The 15,821-nt window shown below is 49.8% G+C and overlaps 1 protein-coding gene across 1 annotated transcript in view; it reads left to right on the top strand.

The window, feature by feature from the left end:
* LOC147709279 (voltage-gated delayed rectifier potassium channel KCNH1-like) overlaps window positions 1-4,944 on the top strand; it is an 815,455-nt gene extending 810,511 nt beyond the window's left edge. Inside the window, exons 9-10 of the mRNA XM_086925924.1 lie at window positions 1,722-1,921; window positions 4,876-4,944. Coding sequence (XP_086782050.1) covers window positions 1,722-1,921; window positions 4,876-4,944 — 269 coding nt within the window. The remainder of the gene's footprint in view (window positions 1-1,721; window positions 1,922-4,875) is intronic.
* The last annotated feature ends 10,877 nt before the right edge of the window (window positions 4,945-15,821 follow it).

The following is a 15,821-nucleotide window of genomic DNA, read 5'->3' as shown; positions in this document are numbered from 1 at the left end:
TGCGATTCAGTAACGTGATACTGAATCGCAATTTGAAAATGCGAATACATACAGATTTGGTATTAAGAAGGGGTGTGTTTAGGACGTCCCTTCCTCATGCCGAATCACAACAGTATGTAGGAACGATTTGCGACCGAAATGCGGTCACAAAACATCCGCACTTTACCACCTACCCCTCGCCGCGCTCTCCGATCGGCTAATCTGCATTTGATGACAATGCCCAAAGTCAGATACGCAAGATTGGGCGGTCAATCCATTTCTGTTCAAACAGCTCGATCATGGAATTCTCTGCCGCTTTCTTTGAGAGCTTCACCCACACTGGCGGGGTTCAAAAAAGGGCTCAAAACCCACTTATTCAATCTCAGCATCTAATCTCCCCCCTTGACTGATGTCTCTGGTCAATCTCACATATCGCGCCAGGATACTTTGCAGTAGCAGAGCGCACTACAAAACATTTTATAACATAACATAACATAACATAACCAATTTGCAAACGGGAAAGGGTCCCCAAGAGACCCCTTCTTCTTTCTGAATGTTTGTAAAAATATTTTTTAAGAGCGGACAGTGGTCCCACGGACCACTGCCTGCTCTTAAAAAATGAAAAGAAAACTTTTCATTTTTCTTTTTTAAATGCAGCCCGTTTTCCTGGAAAACGGCTGCATTTAAAAACAAAAGATTACTTTATTGAAAAGTAATTTCTCACAGGTCGATATTTTCAGTTGATTTACTTCTAAAACAATCTTATTGCTCAACCACTCCCCGGTCATAAAATTTAGCACCATCTATTTTTAACGTTTACCAGAAAGGGATAAAGAGGGACAACCCTGAGCTGAATATAAACATTGAATATAAAATTGGAAACATCAAGGATTGTAAAAAACTGAAATTGTTCCTTGAACTGTTTTAAACCTTTCAAAATGTGGTTCTAATTTGACGTACTACTAACTGCCTGTACATGAATAATATAAGTAGATTCACTGAGTACCAGCGGATTTATCATTCCAAAAATCGGATCCCGCCAGTAAGTATGATACATGTATAATCATTGCTGAAATGTAATAAAAACAAATATAAATAAATACAAATATCAGTGTCGTGATAGAAGATCGTTTTGGTTCTATACAATTCCGATGTGTATTTCATATTTTAACATTCTTTGTTAAACAGCTAGGAAAACTAGTTTTTACTAGCTAATTATGCCATGCCATCTATCAAAACATAATTTGTAGGTTTTGAAAGCTTTTCTCTTACTTATACCTGGTGGAGGAACACAGCTAGATCCCTGGTCAGTGAAAAACTGCGCGAGTGTAATTTTGTAGGACAGCTAGCCAGACCAACTCCCATTATTTATAATGCATAGAGAAATGCTGAAATGCCTTATTCCAAATTAAATATGGTATCAAACATGCAGGGGCCTATAACCTGAGTGAAGGTTCTAACTAGCCCTTAAAGATATCAACCCTTTGGTAAAGTGATATGCGATTTCAAATGGAAAAACGAAGTTGCAGAAATGCATTAATGTCCATGATTACATTGTTGCTTCTTTTTGCATTTCTCTTGCCACCATTACCTAGCCCAGCCACAAATAATACAACAGTTGCTTAAAAAAAATGCTATTTAATCTCTGAAGTAGAATCATGGTGATAGAGAGGCACAATATTAAACCCAAATCAAATGCCCCAATCGTTTGACCACATATTTCCTTTTTTGGTTTCTTGCAGCTCTTTTGTATGCAACTATTTTTGGAAATGTGACCACAATCTTCCAGCAGATGTATGCCAACACTAACCGGTACCATGAGATGCTGAACAGTGTCCGCGACTTCCTCAAGCTCTATCAGGTGCCCAAGGGACTGAGTGAACGCGTCATGGACTACATTGTCTCCACCTGGTCGATGTCCCGAGGGATTGACACTGAGAAGGTAAGAACAGTGGGGACTCTAAGCATTGCTCAGCTGTTTCATTGGTTTATCTGCTCAGTGGGGCACCTACAAGCTATTGGTTTGCCACTTGGATCTCTAAAATTAACCAAACTCCACAAACCTAAAGCATTAGCACTAAGATTTTATAATAGTAACCATATCATCGGCATGATTGGTTTTGATAGAATTTGCATACAGTCCATAGGTAAACCTATGCGTTTGTGCTTCTAAAATCCCATTCATGTTGTACGTTTGCTTGTTTGATTGTGTTGGTTGGTTGTGAAGTAAAAAAAATACTGCTGATCCACCTTAGTGAAGCAAATATCAGTTTAAAAAATAAACTCTCTTTAAAAACACAAAACTCTCTAGCACTCTAGAAACGTAGACTGGCTAGACAGTAATGTTTTTGAGCTATAATATATACCTACCTAAGTGGTCTACATACAAGTGAGAAACTTCCCAGCTTAGTATTAAAGCAGTCATTTTGTTGTGGCTACAGATTAAAATGCAGTGGCCCTTCCGCCTGAGATGGCAGATCGCCTTTGTGCAGCTCTGGCCCACCCATTCCCACAGCGGGCGTTTTTTTCTAGATGGCAGTAAGTGACCACTTCCCAGAGTGATAGTGGAAGCTAGCTTGACCCCAGGGTGCACATTACCGCAAGCCTGGAAGTGATGTTGGAAGTCTAAATGACAGCAATGGGGTGTCACATGGCAGCAGCCACCTGGACTGGGTCTGGTGTCAGAGAGTGGCACTCTGGGCATAGTGCTCATTCACTTGGCGCCACCTAGGAAGGTAAGTAGAGGCATAGTTGGGGATCCAAACAGTACTTGCAGTCATTGATCGAGAGATTGATTAATTCAAAGCAGACATGCACAGCATGGGTCTTTGCTGCAGACCCTTGAGGAGTCAGACTAGCTGACAACCACCAATCTCTGCCAACTAGAAGCGCAAACTAATCCTCTGTACAAACACAAAGAGCTTGAAACTAGGTCACAACAAGATAATTTGTGTGTTCAAGGCCTGAAAGAAAACACTAATGACATGATTTGCTGTGTACTTGAAATGTTCTGAGATGATTTAAAGGAGCAAACGGAAATCTGCATTGGTATCGTGAGGGCACATAGCGTTGGCCCCAAAACAAAAGATAGCTACTGTCCCAGTAATATTGTGATAAATATGTCCACTTTTACAGTCAAGGAGAGACTTATCACCCTAGCCAGGGTGATGAAAAGAATACGGTGCTGTAACAGCACTGTTTTCTTGTACCTGGACCAAGAAGTGGTGACGCTACAGAGGCATCGGTCATACAGACCCACAGTTCAGGAGCTGACAAAGCATCAGATACAATACAGATTGATCATACTGGAGGGCAAGCAATTCCAATAGAAAGGCAACAAGGTCAAAATCCCATTTTTTTTTTTTTAATATACTTTATTAGGGCAGTTGCTGCAAACCACAGTAGTAAAATAAACAAAGCTTGCTTACAAAGTCTGTACTTGTGGTAGTCAAGTAGTTCGATCAGCAGAATGATGAGTACAGCAAAATGTACATTCGGGTTGCACCATGAAGCATGGTAAATGTTACAGTAGTAACATTTTCTGATAAGGCAACTTAAATACAAAATAAACATAATCATTAGTTCAAAAAACAAAGAAAGGATAAGAGGGACAATAATCATGAGAATCAGATTGCAAGACCAGCACAGTAAATCTTTCTGTATGACATCAAGTGGCACCTTGGCCAATAACCACATCATAGTAAAAGCAATTAAGGAACCATTCCACCCAGAAAGGAGTTGGGCTAAGAGCAGGAGTTCGCACATTTCCAAATTGTCGTGAAGAGCCAATAGTTGGGCTGCATTAGCGTGAAAAGGACAATCACCTTCGCTGGCATAAAGATCCCTAAACCAGGAACAGCATCGGGGCTCCCGTCTATCAGGCCCCGCATCCGCATTCAAAGGGCAGCGGCAAACTACAGCAGAAGCAGCGCCAGATTGGGAATATAGAATGGGGGTCCCGAGGTCTAGCCCACCCCGGTCGGTATATTGGGATGTAGGGACTGAGAGGGTGCTTCCAGCGCTTTCCCTGCAATGTATTGGCGGTACGGACCCCAAATGTCTGTAGGGCGGGAAGAGGCCGGGAGTTGGTCAGAATATTCCACACTGTTGACATTGCAGTACGCCACACTCCTTAGCCAAGCGACAACAGAGGGGGCACGTCGCGAGCACCAGTGTAGTGCGACCTCTCTCTTGGCCAGAAGGAAGCAAATCGATGCCAACTTGCGAATTTTGCGGGGAAAATTGGACACATATCCCATCAGGGCAATCTCCGGTAGGACCGATAGTGGCAGGCCCAAAATCGCACCCAGTGTGTCATGCAGTTCAACCCAATAGGAGTGTAATTTCGGGCAAGTCCAGGAAAGATGGGCAAAGTCGGCCTGAGGGGCATTGCATTTAGGACAAGTGTGGGGACGTGCCGGGTCGATTCTGTTGGCCAACGCTGGGGTGTGGTACAGCCGTCGAAGGAATTTAAAGTGTATAAGTTTGTGCCTGCTATTCATTGAAACCTTCCTGGTCGTGGCACAGCATGCCTCCCATTGATCGTCAGAGATCTGGGCGCCCAGATCCAATTCCCATGCGGCGCGAACCGCCTCATCGGACGCTGGGAGTGAGGACAGGCAGAGTTTGTAGAGTTTGGACACAACATGGGCCCCGAAGCGTTCTGGATAATGGATGTGAGTGCCAGAGTGTCATCAGGCGGCAACAGGAATGTAGGAAATGTAGCCCGCATCAGTGCCCTGAGTCTTGCAAACACAAAAGTATCCATGAAAGTGCGCTCGGTGAAGCGGGGGTCTTCGGTAATAGAAAGAGCATGGCCATTTGGGAATAGGTCACCGATTGTGTTCAGTTGGTATTCAGAGAGTGTTCGACTAATCAATGTTTCGCCTGTTATAGGGAGCCAATGTGGGTTGGGAAGTGGGAGGGCCTGAGAGTACAGACTGTCAACTCGCAGTAAGCTTCTGAGTTTGTCCCAAGCCCAAGTCGTTGTGGTGAGAGGGAGTATGTCGTGTGGATCACGGGGGAGGCCTCTGGGAAGCACAGCATCCAGAGACACTGGGAGCGCGGCGTCTGCTTTGGGTTTCAAATGTTGGATCCTGGCATCAGGGTGGTACCAGGGGTGGGCATACGAGCACTGGGCCACCAGGTAGTAAAGGTGGAAGTCTGGGACTCCAAATCCGCCCCTCTCGTAAGGCAGTGTCAGTGTGCTCCAGGCAAGGCGAGGGCGCTTCCCTCCCCAAACCAGTCTCAGCAGGGCGGTGCGCAATTGGGTGAAAAAAACCTGTGTGAGAGGGATGGGAATGTTGTTGAAGAGGTATAAAAACCGGGGCAGAACCACCATTTTCACTATAGCAATGCGCCCATCCATCGATAAAGGGAGGCGGAGCCATCGGTCAGTGTTGTCCTCCAAAAAGTCAAGGGCGCGTCCATAGTTCAGGCGGATAATGGACACGGTATCTAAGTGGATGTGTATCCCAAGGTATTTAACGGAGTCTTCGCACCATTCCAACGGGAGGGAGCAAGGCCATCTCGTAGTGGCGAGGGTGAGAGGGAACAGTTGTGATTTGTGCCAATTAACCTTAAGGCCGGAATATTCACCAAAGCGCATAATTTCAGATAGCAGCTATCTCTCATGGTCTCAGGGGAGCGGACGTATAGAACCATGTCGTCCGCGTAGAGTGACACCAGAAGAGGCCCGGTGCGGAACTGGAGCCCCCTGTGCAAGTGCTTCTCTTGAAAGTGCCGGACCAGAGGATCCATAGCCAAAATAAAAAGTAAGGGGGATAGGGGGCACCCTTGTCGCGTACCTCTGGAGAGAGTAAACCTGTCAGTGATAGTGCCATTGAGGCGAATACGTGCCGTGGGTGCTGTGTACAGCAATTCAACGGTCGCCACAAACATAGCGGGCATGCCCATCCTACGCATCACATCCAAAAAGAAGGGCCACTCTAGAGTGTCAAAAGCCTTCTCGGTGTCCAGAAAGACCGCAGCAGCCGGGGTGGCGGGATCAATTCTGTGCAGGACCGAGAAGACAGTGCGAAGGTTCAGGGACGTCGACCTCTGAGGGACGAAGCCAGATTGTACTGGCGAAATAATAGAGTTCACCAGCAGCGCAAGCCGCATTGCGAGCACCTTGGCCAGGATTTTATAGTCCAGGTTCAGGAGTGACAGCGGGCGATAACAGCAGCAAACCGTTGGGTCGCGGCCTGGCTTGGGTAATAAGACTATAACCGCCTCACGGAGCGTAGGAGGGAGAATACCGGACTCCAGGGCCTCGGCATAGACCTCGACCAGAATGGGCACCAGCTCCTCCTTGTATGTTTGATAGAAGTCGGCCGTGAAGCCATCCAGGCCCGGCGCCGAGGATCCCTTCAGCGAGTCTATCGCCTCCGCGATCAACTCGGGCGTGATGGGGTGTGCCAAGAAGTCTTGCATGTACTTCTCCAAGAAGACCATAGCTATTTCATTAATATAAGGGCCGGGGTCCCGGCGGTCGTCAGTTAGGGCAGACTTGTAGAGGTGCTTATAGTAAGTCAAGAATGTGTTGCAAATGGTGGGAGTATTGAAGTGTGGCGTGCCATCGGCAGCAACTATTTGTGTAATGTACGCAGCCTGCCGAGGAGGGTGCAGCAATTGAGCCAATAGCCTGCCCGGTCTATCCCCCTCGCCATACTGGCGCGCCGAATGGTACTTGCCCAAATATTTCAGTTCCCTGTCCGCCGCGTCCCTGAACTCTAAAAGGAGCTCAATGCGTCTTGTTTCGTTAACCGGGGAGGGGTCAGTCAGGATCTGGGATTCAATAGCCAATAGGTCGGTTTCCAGGCGGGACAGGGTGGTACGAATTTCGCGCAGCGCTCCAACATGTTTGGTAATGCAGACCCCCCCTTATGGTAGCCTTGAATCCCTCCCATAGTGTAGCCCATGCGGTCACCGAGCCAGTGTTAAGGTCGAAATAGTCTTCGATCGCTGAGCGGATCCCCTCCGTGAAAACTGGATCCGCGAGAGCTCGCCCAGGAAATCGCCATTGCCGCTCATACCCACCCAACCTGGGAACCGCAAGCGCCAGAACCACCGGGGAGTGGTCCGAGATGGTGCGTGGCAGGATGCGCAAATCAGTGACCCAACCCGCCAGGCCTGGAGAAAGGAGCCAGTAGTCGATCCTGGTGCTCGTGTTGTGGTAGCCGGAATGGTGCGTGAAGGAAGGGGAGGCCGTGTGACGCGTAGCCTCTATGTCCTGAAGTGAAAAGTGGGAGCAAATATCCGCCATCGCAGTGCGGGATAGCGGTTTGCGGTCAGGGGAGGGGGATGTGCTGTCTCTGTCGGGGTTCATCAGTAAGTTAAAGTCGCCCCCCATCGCCAGTAGGTCGATGTCTGCGTGTAGTAGAGACAGGTGTAGCTCCTCAAGGCAGGCCGGGGAATCGACATTAGGACCATATACCCCTACAATGGCAATCTTATAACCAAACAGCAGCCCATGGAGAATCACATATCGGCCCTCCCCATCAACTTTGCTACCAGTCAAGACAAAGGGTATTCGCTTGTGTATTAAAACTGCCACTCCACGTGCATATCTACTGAAGCTTGAAAACACTCTGTGGGCGCCCCAACTCCGCGCGAAGGAAGGAGTGTCTGATTGAACCATGTGCGTCTCCTGTAAAATAAGAATATCAACATTATGTCTCACTGCATATTGTAGAACCTGTTTCCATTTTCGGGTGGAGTTCAAGCCACGGACATTCCATGTCATCAATGTTAGACTAGAAGGGCCAGTCTGCAAACCTATCCGGACCATAGAGTCAAATCAAGAATCGTGGGCAAGAAGTGGTCATCGAACAAACCAGTGCCATGTGTCTCGCACTCAGATACCAAAAAAAAGAAAGAACAAGGAAAATACAAACACCCCCGCCCCCACCCACCACCCAGCCTCCCAGCACCCCATGAGAGGCAGAACCCCACTAGTTGCAAATCAGCAATGCAGAACAACAAGTGCCAAGTAGAAAAAGCATATGAAAGTGGCTGCATAATGCAATCTAGGAAACCCAAGGAAAGGAAGCAGAACATATCAGCCCGCGCTTGGGGGGGAAGCGACGCTAGCCCCCGAGCGGGCAATCCAACGGAACGATGAGAATGTCATAAACGAATAGGGATTAAAGGATTGTTAGCCATCCCTGCAAGGAGAAATATGAACCAGAACTAGAGCGTAATGGACAGTCAGCCCTGCCCAGCGTCAGTAAACAAGTCAGCGCTGGCCTGCGTGTCCGGCTGTAGGGGAGAGGTGGGTCTGGAGCCAGAGGCCGATCCAGGCCCTTTTTTGTACGTGTGGCAGAAGTCCTGGACTTCAGCTGGAGAGTCAAAGATGCGAAACCGGCCATTAACGTCCACCTTCAGCCGGGCTAAGTAGAGCATGCTGTATTTCAGGCCCAGGTTACGAAGAGCCGCCTTGACGCTGGTGTATTTCCTCCGGGCCTCTTGCACCATAACTGTATAGTCCGGAAAGAAGGACAACTTGCTCCCCTGCCATCTCACCTCACCCATCTCTCGCTCCGCCCGAAGCGCGGCATCACGGTCACGAAAATTCATTATTCTGGCAATAATGGGTCGGGGTAGCTGTCCCGCATGCGGTTTGGGCCCCAAGGACCTGTGAGCTCTTTCCACAACAAAACCAGCCGTGAAAGTGTCTTTACCAAACAGTTCAATGAGGAGGTTCTCCACGAAGGTGTCGAACCGGCCAGTGGCTGTAGTCTCCGCCACGCCAAGGATTCTGATGTTGTTTCCCCGGCTGCGCGCTTCTAAATCCTTGTTCTTGATTGCGACATCTTTAAGAATCTTTTCAACCCTCTCCAGTCTCTTCAGAGCTTTGGAGGACCCGTCCTCCAGGTCAGATAATCTAGACTCCGCCAGGTCCCGTCGCCAATCGTGGGCTTGCACAGTTGAGTTGATGGCAGATAGTTTTTGCTCCAGACTGTCGAATCTGGTATCCAGGGCTTTGAAGCCTGCACACATCTCCCCCATCATGGTGGCCATCATGGACGCCGCCTCGCCATTGTCCTGCGCTACTGGAGCTCCCAATGCAGCTCTTGGTGGGGGGTCGGCAGCAGGGAGAGTCTTGTTGAAGTTAAGGGTCCTCTGGGCTGGATCCTTTTTCCCCATCGTGGAGGGCGTGTGGCGGGGCCGCAGTCTCTGCGACAGAGGCGGTGAGCAGGGATCAATGGTAAAGCAGGCCGATCTGTAGACCACCAAAGACCGGAAGCATGGGTAGCGCGACAGGTAAGTGTTCAGGCCGCAGCCTAAGTAGCAGAAGTGGGGGCGGCCAGGCAGTCGCAGTCAGCGCAGGATGGTGCCACGGAGTGCAGGAGGGAGCCACCCAAGTCGTGGCGTAGCAAGCAGAAGCCTCGTGGTAGCGATGTAAGGTGGCGCGCTGCTCGGTCGCACGGCGGGGCCGCTGTATGTTACCAGGGAGTGCCCCCAAGCCGCCCAGCAGGCACGCGGACCGCCCCTCCCCCGACCCCCGAACGCGCCCGCAGCAAGTCCCCCCCAGTTCCGCACGAGTCCGAAATCCAGTCCCCGGCTCCCGCTCTCCCACGGGCCCAAGGCCTCAGCCGTACCCGAGAGCCCGGAAGACCAGGGAAAAGACGGGACCGAGCGGCAGGGGGGGGGGGGTCAATGCGCAAGGCCGCTAGGGGTAGGAGCGTAAAAGAGCGGAGCCGCGGCCGCAATCGGCTGAGCCACACTCACCCAGCGCACCAGCGCAGCAGGGAAGATGGCGCCGAGGTCCGGAGGCCTCAGATCCCCTCCGCCGTGGTTGTCGCGACCAGCCGCTCCCGCGACTCGGCAACTTCTCGCTGGCTGCCCCGGACCATCAGAAGGCTGGACACGGCGTTTGGTGTCGGCAGGGATGCGGATTACATTCCTTCTCGTCCGCAGTGGGCGCCCGCCCGGAGGAGCCTCACAGCGGTGCGGCCATTACGGTTGCTGCCGTGGCCACGCCCCAAAATCCCATCTTTATAGGAAAGAAATGAGTTATACAACTTCTCTCCCGCCACCAGAAGCCTGCCCACCCCAGGACCTACTTAATGCAGCCTACAGTGCAACTGCATCAGTAGGCACCTGGACACCTCACCTGCCATTTGCCTGTGGCCTCCAGGTCCCGCTTGTTCCAGCCTGATCTAGCGACACCGCCGCTATGCAGGTTTTCCTGCTCACTGTTCTTCTCACCAACAGAAGCCCGCCTATCCTAAGACCTACTTAATGCAGGCTAGAGCACAAACGCATCAGTAGGCACCTGGACACCTAGCCTGCCACTTACCTTTGACTTCCAGTTCCTGCTTGTTAGAACCTTATTCAGTGACACCACCACTGCCCAGGTTTTTCCACTCATCATTCTTCCTGCCAACAGAAGCACCACCCACCCCAGGACCTGCTTAATGCAGGCAGCAGCATGACCATATCAAGAGGCACCTGGACACCTTTCCGGCCCTTGCCTGTGGCCTCCAGTTCCAGCTTATTCCTGCCTGATCCAGTGACACCTCCACTGCCCAGGTTTTTCCGCTCTCTGTTCTTCACGCTAACAGAAGCCCAGCCGATCCCAGGACCTACTTAATGCAGGTCGCAACGCAACGTCGTCAGTAGGCACTTGGACACATAGCCTGCCACTTGCCTGCGGCCTCCAGTTCCTGTTTGTTCCAGCCTGATCCAGTAACACCACCAATGTGTCCGTTCTTGCCTGGACCATGCCCAGCACCACGACCCCTGGCCCTTTCGCCCCGTGAAGATATACCATCACTGAGCTCTACACCCTCAACCTGGACTCGCAATAAACACTGCCAACGCATGGACCCACGCTCCACGGTAGCACCTTTCACATGCAGCCACTGCCACTTTACCTGCCACAGCGCAAACATATCAGCACACCGATCAGAACACCCAAAAACGCCACCAACACCACCTGAAGAAAAACACCAAATCGCATGCACCCTTCTCAACACACGCTCACCATGCAAACACACCATCAAGATTTGGGACCTCATCTCCACCCTCACACCCGACGTCCTCTTCCTCACTGAGACTTAGCTCAACTCCACTTCTGTGCCCGACATTGCCACTGCAATACCCAAAGAAGACGAGTGACCGCATCTACAAGCCTGGCGGAGGGATCGGCATCATACACATGGAATTCATCCAATGTATCACCATAAGTGATGACATCACTACAGCCATGGAATATCTCAGCTTCATACTTCAAACAAACAGCAAAATCACCATCAGGGGCACCCACTCCCTCGCCTACTGTCCTCCAGGACCAGGTCCAGCATTCTGCAACTTCATCGCCGACTTCCTTGCCCCTTTGCCATAGACTCCAACAACTACATTTTTCTTGGCGACCTCAACTTCCATCTTGACAAACACAAGAACTGCAGAAACTTCAACAATTGGATCACCAACTGTACCCACAGCGTCACTCCATCTGCAACAACACCCACAGAAGGTCCACCAAGCATGCTAGCTGGTAAACTGAAGACATTAGAACCGCTATTAACACTGTAAACAACTTGGTAGGAGACGCCACACCAGCAAACACAATGACCAACAAGACCACTTTCAAGACAGTCCGCAACCTCTACCCCAGACAGTTCAGAGAATCAAAGAAAAAGACCTTGGCCTTTCGCATTGAATTAAACTCGAATTAAAGCAAAGAACTTTTTAACATCATCAAAGAATTCTCCAACACCACCGCTGTGTCCGTCCTTGCCTGGACCATGCCCTGCACCACGACCCCTGGCCCTTTCGCCCCCTGAAGATATACCATCACTGAGCTCTACACCCTCAACCTGGACTCGCAAAAAACACTGCCAATGCATGGACCCATGCTCCACGGTAGCACCTTTCACATGCAGCCACTGCCACTTTACCTGACACAGCACAAACATATCAGCACACAGATCAGAACCCCCAAGCACGCCACAAACACTACCTGAAGAAAAACACCAACTCGCATGCACCCTTCTCAACACACGCTCACCATGCAAACACACCATCAAGATTTGGGACCTCATCTCCACCCTCACACCAGACGTCCTCTTCCTCACTGAGACCTAGCTCAACTCCACTTCTGTGCCCGACATTGCCACTGCAATACCCAAAGAAGACGAGTGACCACATAAACAAGCCTGGCGGAGGGATTGGCATCCTATACATGGAATTCATCCAATGTATCACCATAAGTGATGACATCACTACAGCCATGGAACATCTCAGCTTCATACTTCAAACAAACAGCAAAATCACCATCAGGGGCACCCGCACCCTCGCCTACTGTCCTCCAGGACCAGGTACAGCATTCTGCAACTTCATCGCCGACTTCCTCGCCCCTTGCGATAGACTCCAACAACTACATTTTTCTTGGTGACCTGAACTTCCATCTCGACAAACACAATGACATTAACATTACCAACCTCCGTCGACAGCATGTACAACATCAAATGCACGCAACTTGTCCATGACCCCACGCAAACCGCAGGCCACACACTAGATTCCATCATCACCTCCAGTGACTGCATCAGGTACAGCCTCATCCAGGCGCTCATCTGGACCGATCACTCCATTGTCCACTTCAACATCACCAGCTCAAGGACCTCAACCCCAGTCTGCCCAACACCCCCACCGCACCTGGAGCAAAGTCTCAAAGGTCACATGAATCTTTTCCCTCAACAGCACTCACCCCATCCCCTCCAACAACTTAGACAAGAACAGCAGAAATTTCAACAATTGGATCACCAACTGTACCCACAGTGTCACTCCATCTGCAACAACACCCACAGAAGGTCCACCAAGCATGCTAGCTGGTAAACTGAAGACTTTAGAACCACTAAATAACACTGTAAACAACTTGGAAGGATACGGCACACCAGAAAACACAATGACCAACAAGACTGCCTTCAAGACAGTCCGCAACCTCTACCACAGACAGTTCAGAGAATCAAAGAAAAAGGCCTTGGCCTCACGCATTGAAAAAAACTCGAATTAAAGCAAAGAACTTTTTAACATCATCAAAGAATTCTCCAACCCCTCAGCTGCAACAACCAACATCACCCCCTCACAGGAACTCTGCAACAAGTTTGCAAACTTCTTCAATGACAACATCTACAGACAACTAACCGAATGGAGCCAGCTTTGCCCACAGGATACCACCTCCATCATGAACTCTGTCCACTTAGGTGTACTAACTGACCCATGCCCTCACCACATCTTCAACCTAGGTGAAGCCAGAATCAGCCACGTACTTAGCACTGTGTTCAACACCGGACTGGAAACACGCAGAAACACGCAGAAGTCAATGCCTTACTAAAGAAACCACCGGCAGACCCCAACAAACTCAACACCTATGGACCGATCTTCCTGCTCCTGTCCCTGGCTAAAGTAGGAAAAAGCCATCAACCAACAACTCTCCTCACATCTAGAATGGAACCTCCTACTCCGTATTCTGCAGCCACCACAGCATCGAGACAGCCCTCATCACGGCTACCAGTGACATCTGAGCCCTACTCGACTGAGGAGAGTCTGCGGCTCTGATCCTCCTAAATCTCTCGGCAACCTTCAATACAGTCTCCCACCACACCCTCATCACAAGGCTGCACAACATAGGCACCCAATTAGCCACTCTCAGAAGAATCTCGTCTTTCCTCACCAGAAGAATGTAAAATATATGCCTTACCCCCTTCAGCTCCTTGCTCAGTCCCACCCGCTTCAGCACTTATATGACAGCTCTGGCCAGCATCGCCAACACCCACGGACTCAACATCATAACCGACGCTGAAGACACACAACTCATCCTCTCTCTCCGAAGACACCACCAAAACCAAGACCAACTTCCACAACTGTATGACAGATGCTGCCAACTAGATGAAGGACAGCTGCTTGAAGCTCGACCCAAACAAGACAGAAGGACTGATTTTCAGAAACAAATCTCCACATGGGGTGCATCCTGGTGGCATGCCTCAACAATGCATGCCTGAACCAGGCAGTCTCAACCACAACCACGTCTTTACCACCAATGCCTTTACCATGCATGCCTTTGCTGTGCAATTTCGTGGTAAAAACATGATTAGTAAAGGGACATGTGTGGTAAAGATCACACCCCTGCTCCCAGCCCTAAATACGGGTTGGTTTTCCCCCACCCCACCATGAGACCTAATAATTTACCCCACGCCCTCAAAACTAAGCCGACCCCAGCTCCCTCTGCCCTGAGCCGTACAAACAGTCCCCTACACCTGTAAACTACTTCAACCCCGCCCCACCCGCCCTGAGGCCTAAAGCTGTCCCCCCTCCCTGCCCTGAGCCCTAAAATCTGTCCCCATGCCCTAAAAACTACCCAGACCTGCCCTGAGCCCTAAAAACGGACCCCTTACCATGTAAACTGCACCAGCCCAGCTCCCCCACCTTGAGGCCTAAACTGCCTCCAGCCCTGAAAACTGTCCAGAGTTCTAAAAACTGGCCCCATGCTCTAAAAATGATGCAGATTCCAACTGCCCCGCACTGAGCCCAAAAACTAGACCCCTATCCCTGAAAACTGCCCTGAACCCCACCACCTGCCCTGAGCCCCAAAACCAGGCCGGCCACCTACCCTATAAACAACTCCGACTGGCCCTGAGCCCTAAAAACTAACCCACCCCAAAAAACAAAAAAACACCGGCCCCAGCCTCACTTACATGACCGCGTCCTCTCCTGATCCTTCCTTTTACTGCCCGCCCATTCCAGCATCTAGACCATGCACTGCCTTAACTATGCTTATGCATGGTTAGGGCATATGTGTGGTTAAGGCACGCGTGGTCCGTCTTGCGGGGGAAATGCCACACATGGCTCAGCCTGCGTTGTTAAGACCATTTTCCATCAATAATATAGACACAATTATTATTAAATTATACCCAGAATTATAAATTAAAAATAATATTAATAAACTTAATTTGAGCTGAATTAACATTCTTGCCATCTCTCACAGCTCAATATTGCACAGGCCGCGCTCTACCCAATCTACCGCCTGACCTTTTAGCTCCAACACCCTCTGTAAAGTCTGGATATGCCTTAGAATTGATGTTTTGTTTATCCGTTGTGTGGACATTTCTTTTCAAGTACCTACTCGAGGGAGCATGTTCAGGTTGGAACATGCCTATATGTCAATCAGCGGTACAAAAGGGGGGGTACAAAAGGGGGTGGTGATGGACGTAGCATCTGAATCAATCAAACACTCACACCCAGTCAAAAGATCTGGGTTTAATCCATCACCGTTCTTTAGCCCATCACCACCCCCTTTTGTACCGCTTTTGGCCGCCATAAGTGTGGCAGGGTATGCTCAGACGTGAGTCCTTGCTCACTTTGCCACTGGATTCAAGCAAGCCGGGCTGAAGACTGCTGGAATGCCAGAAACCGGTCCTCGGAAGCTTGTTTCCGGTCCAGGGAAGACATGGCTTCGCAGTTCAGGCTGGACTGTTCCCATGAGGCACAGGGTCACACTGATTTGCATATAGCCATGTCTGAACTGGGGTGGCAGAGTGGGCTAAAGAACGGTGATGGATTAAACCCAGATCTTTTGACTGGGTGTGAGTGTTTGATTGATTCAGATGCTCCGCCCATCACCACCCCCTTTTGTACCGTATATGTCAATCAACAGTGCCCAATGGGCTCGTCTGATAGATCAGTGTGTAGGCGTTTTTTTTTAAGCAGTTTGTGTACCTGTTTTAAGGCCAGGTGGGTCGGTTTTTACTATTGATTTCCCTGATATAAAACCAACATTGCCTGCAGTAAACACAAATGCATGCCAATCTACCATGTCTTAAAAGATACCCATA

The sequence above is a fragment of the Lissotriton vulgaris genome, chromosome 6 (genome assembly GCF_964263255.1).
Source record: "Lissotriton vulgaris chromosome 6, aLisVul1.2, whole genome shotgun sequence".
Lineage (NCBI taxonomy): Eukaryota > Metazoa > Chordata > Amphibia > Caudata > Salamandridae > Lissotriton > Lissotriton vulgaris.
This window is presented reverse-complemented; position numbering and strand designations above follow the sequence as displayed.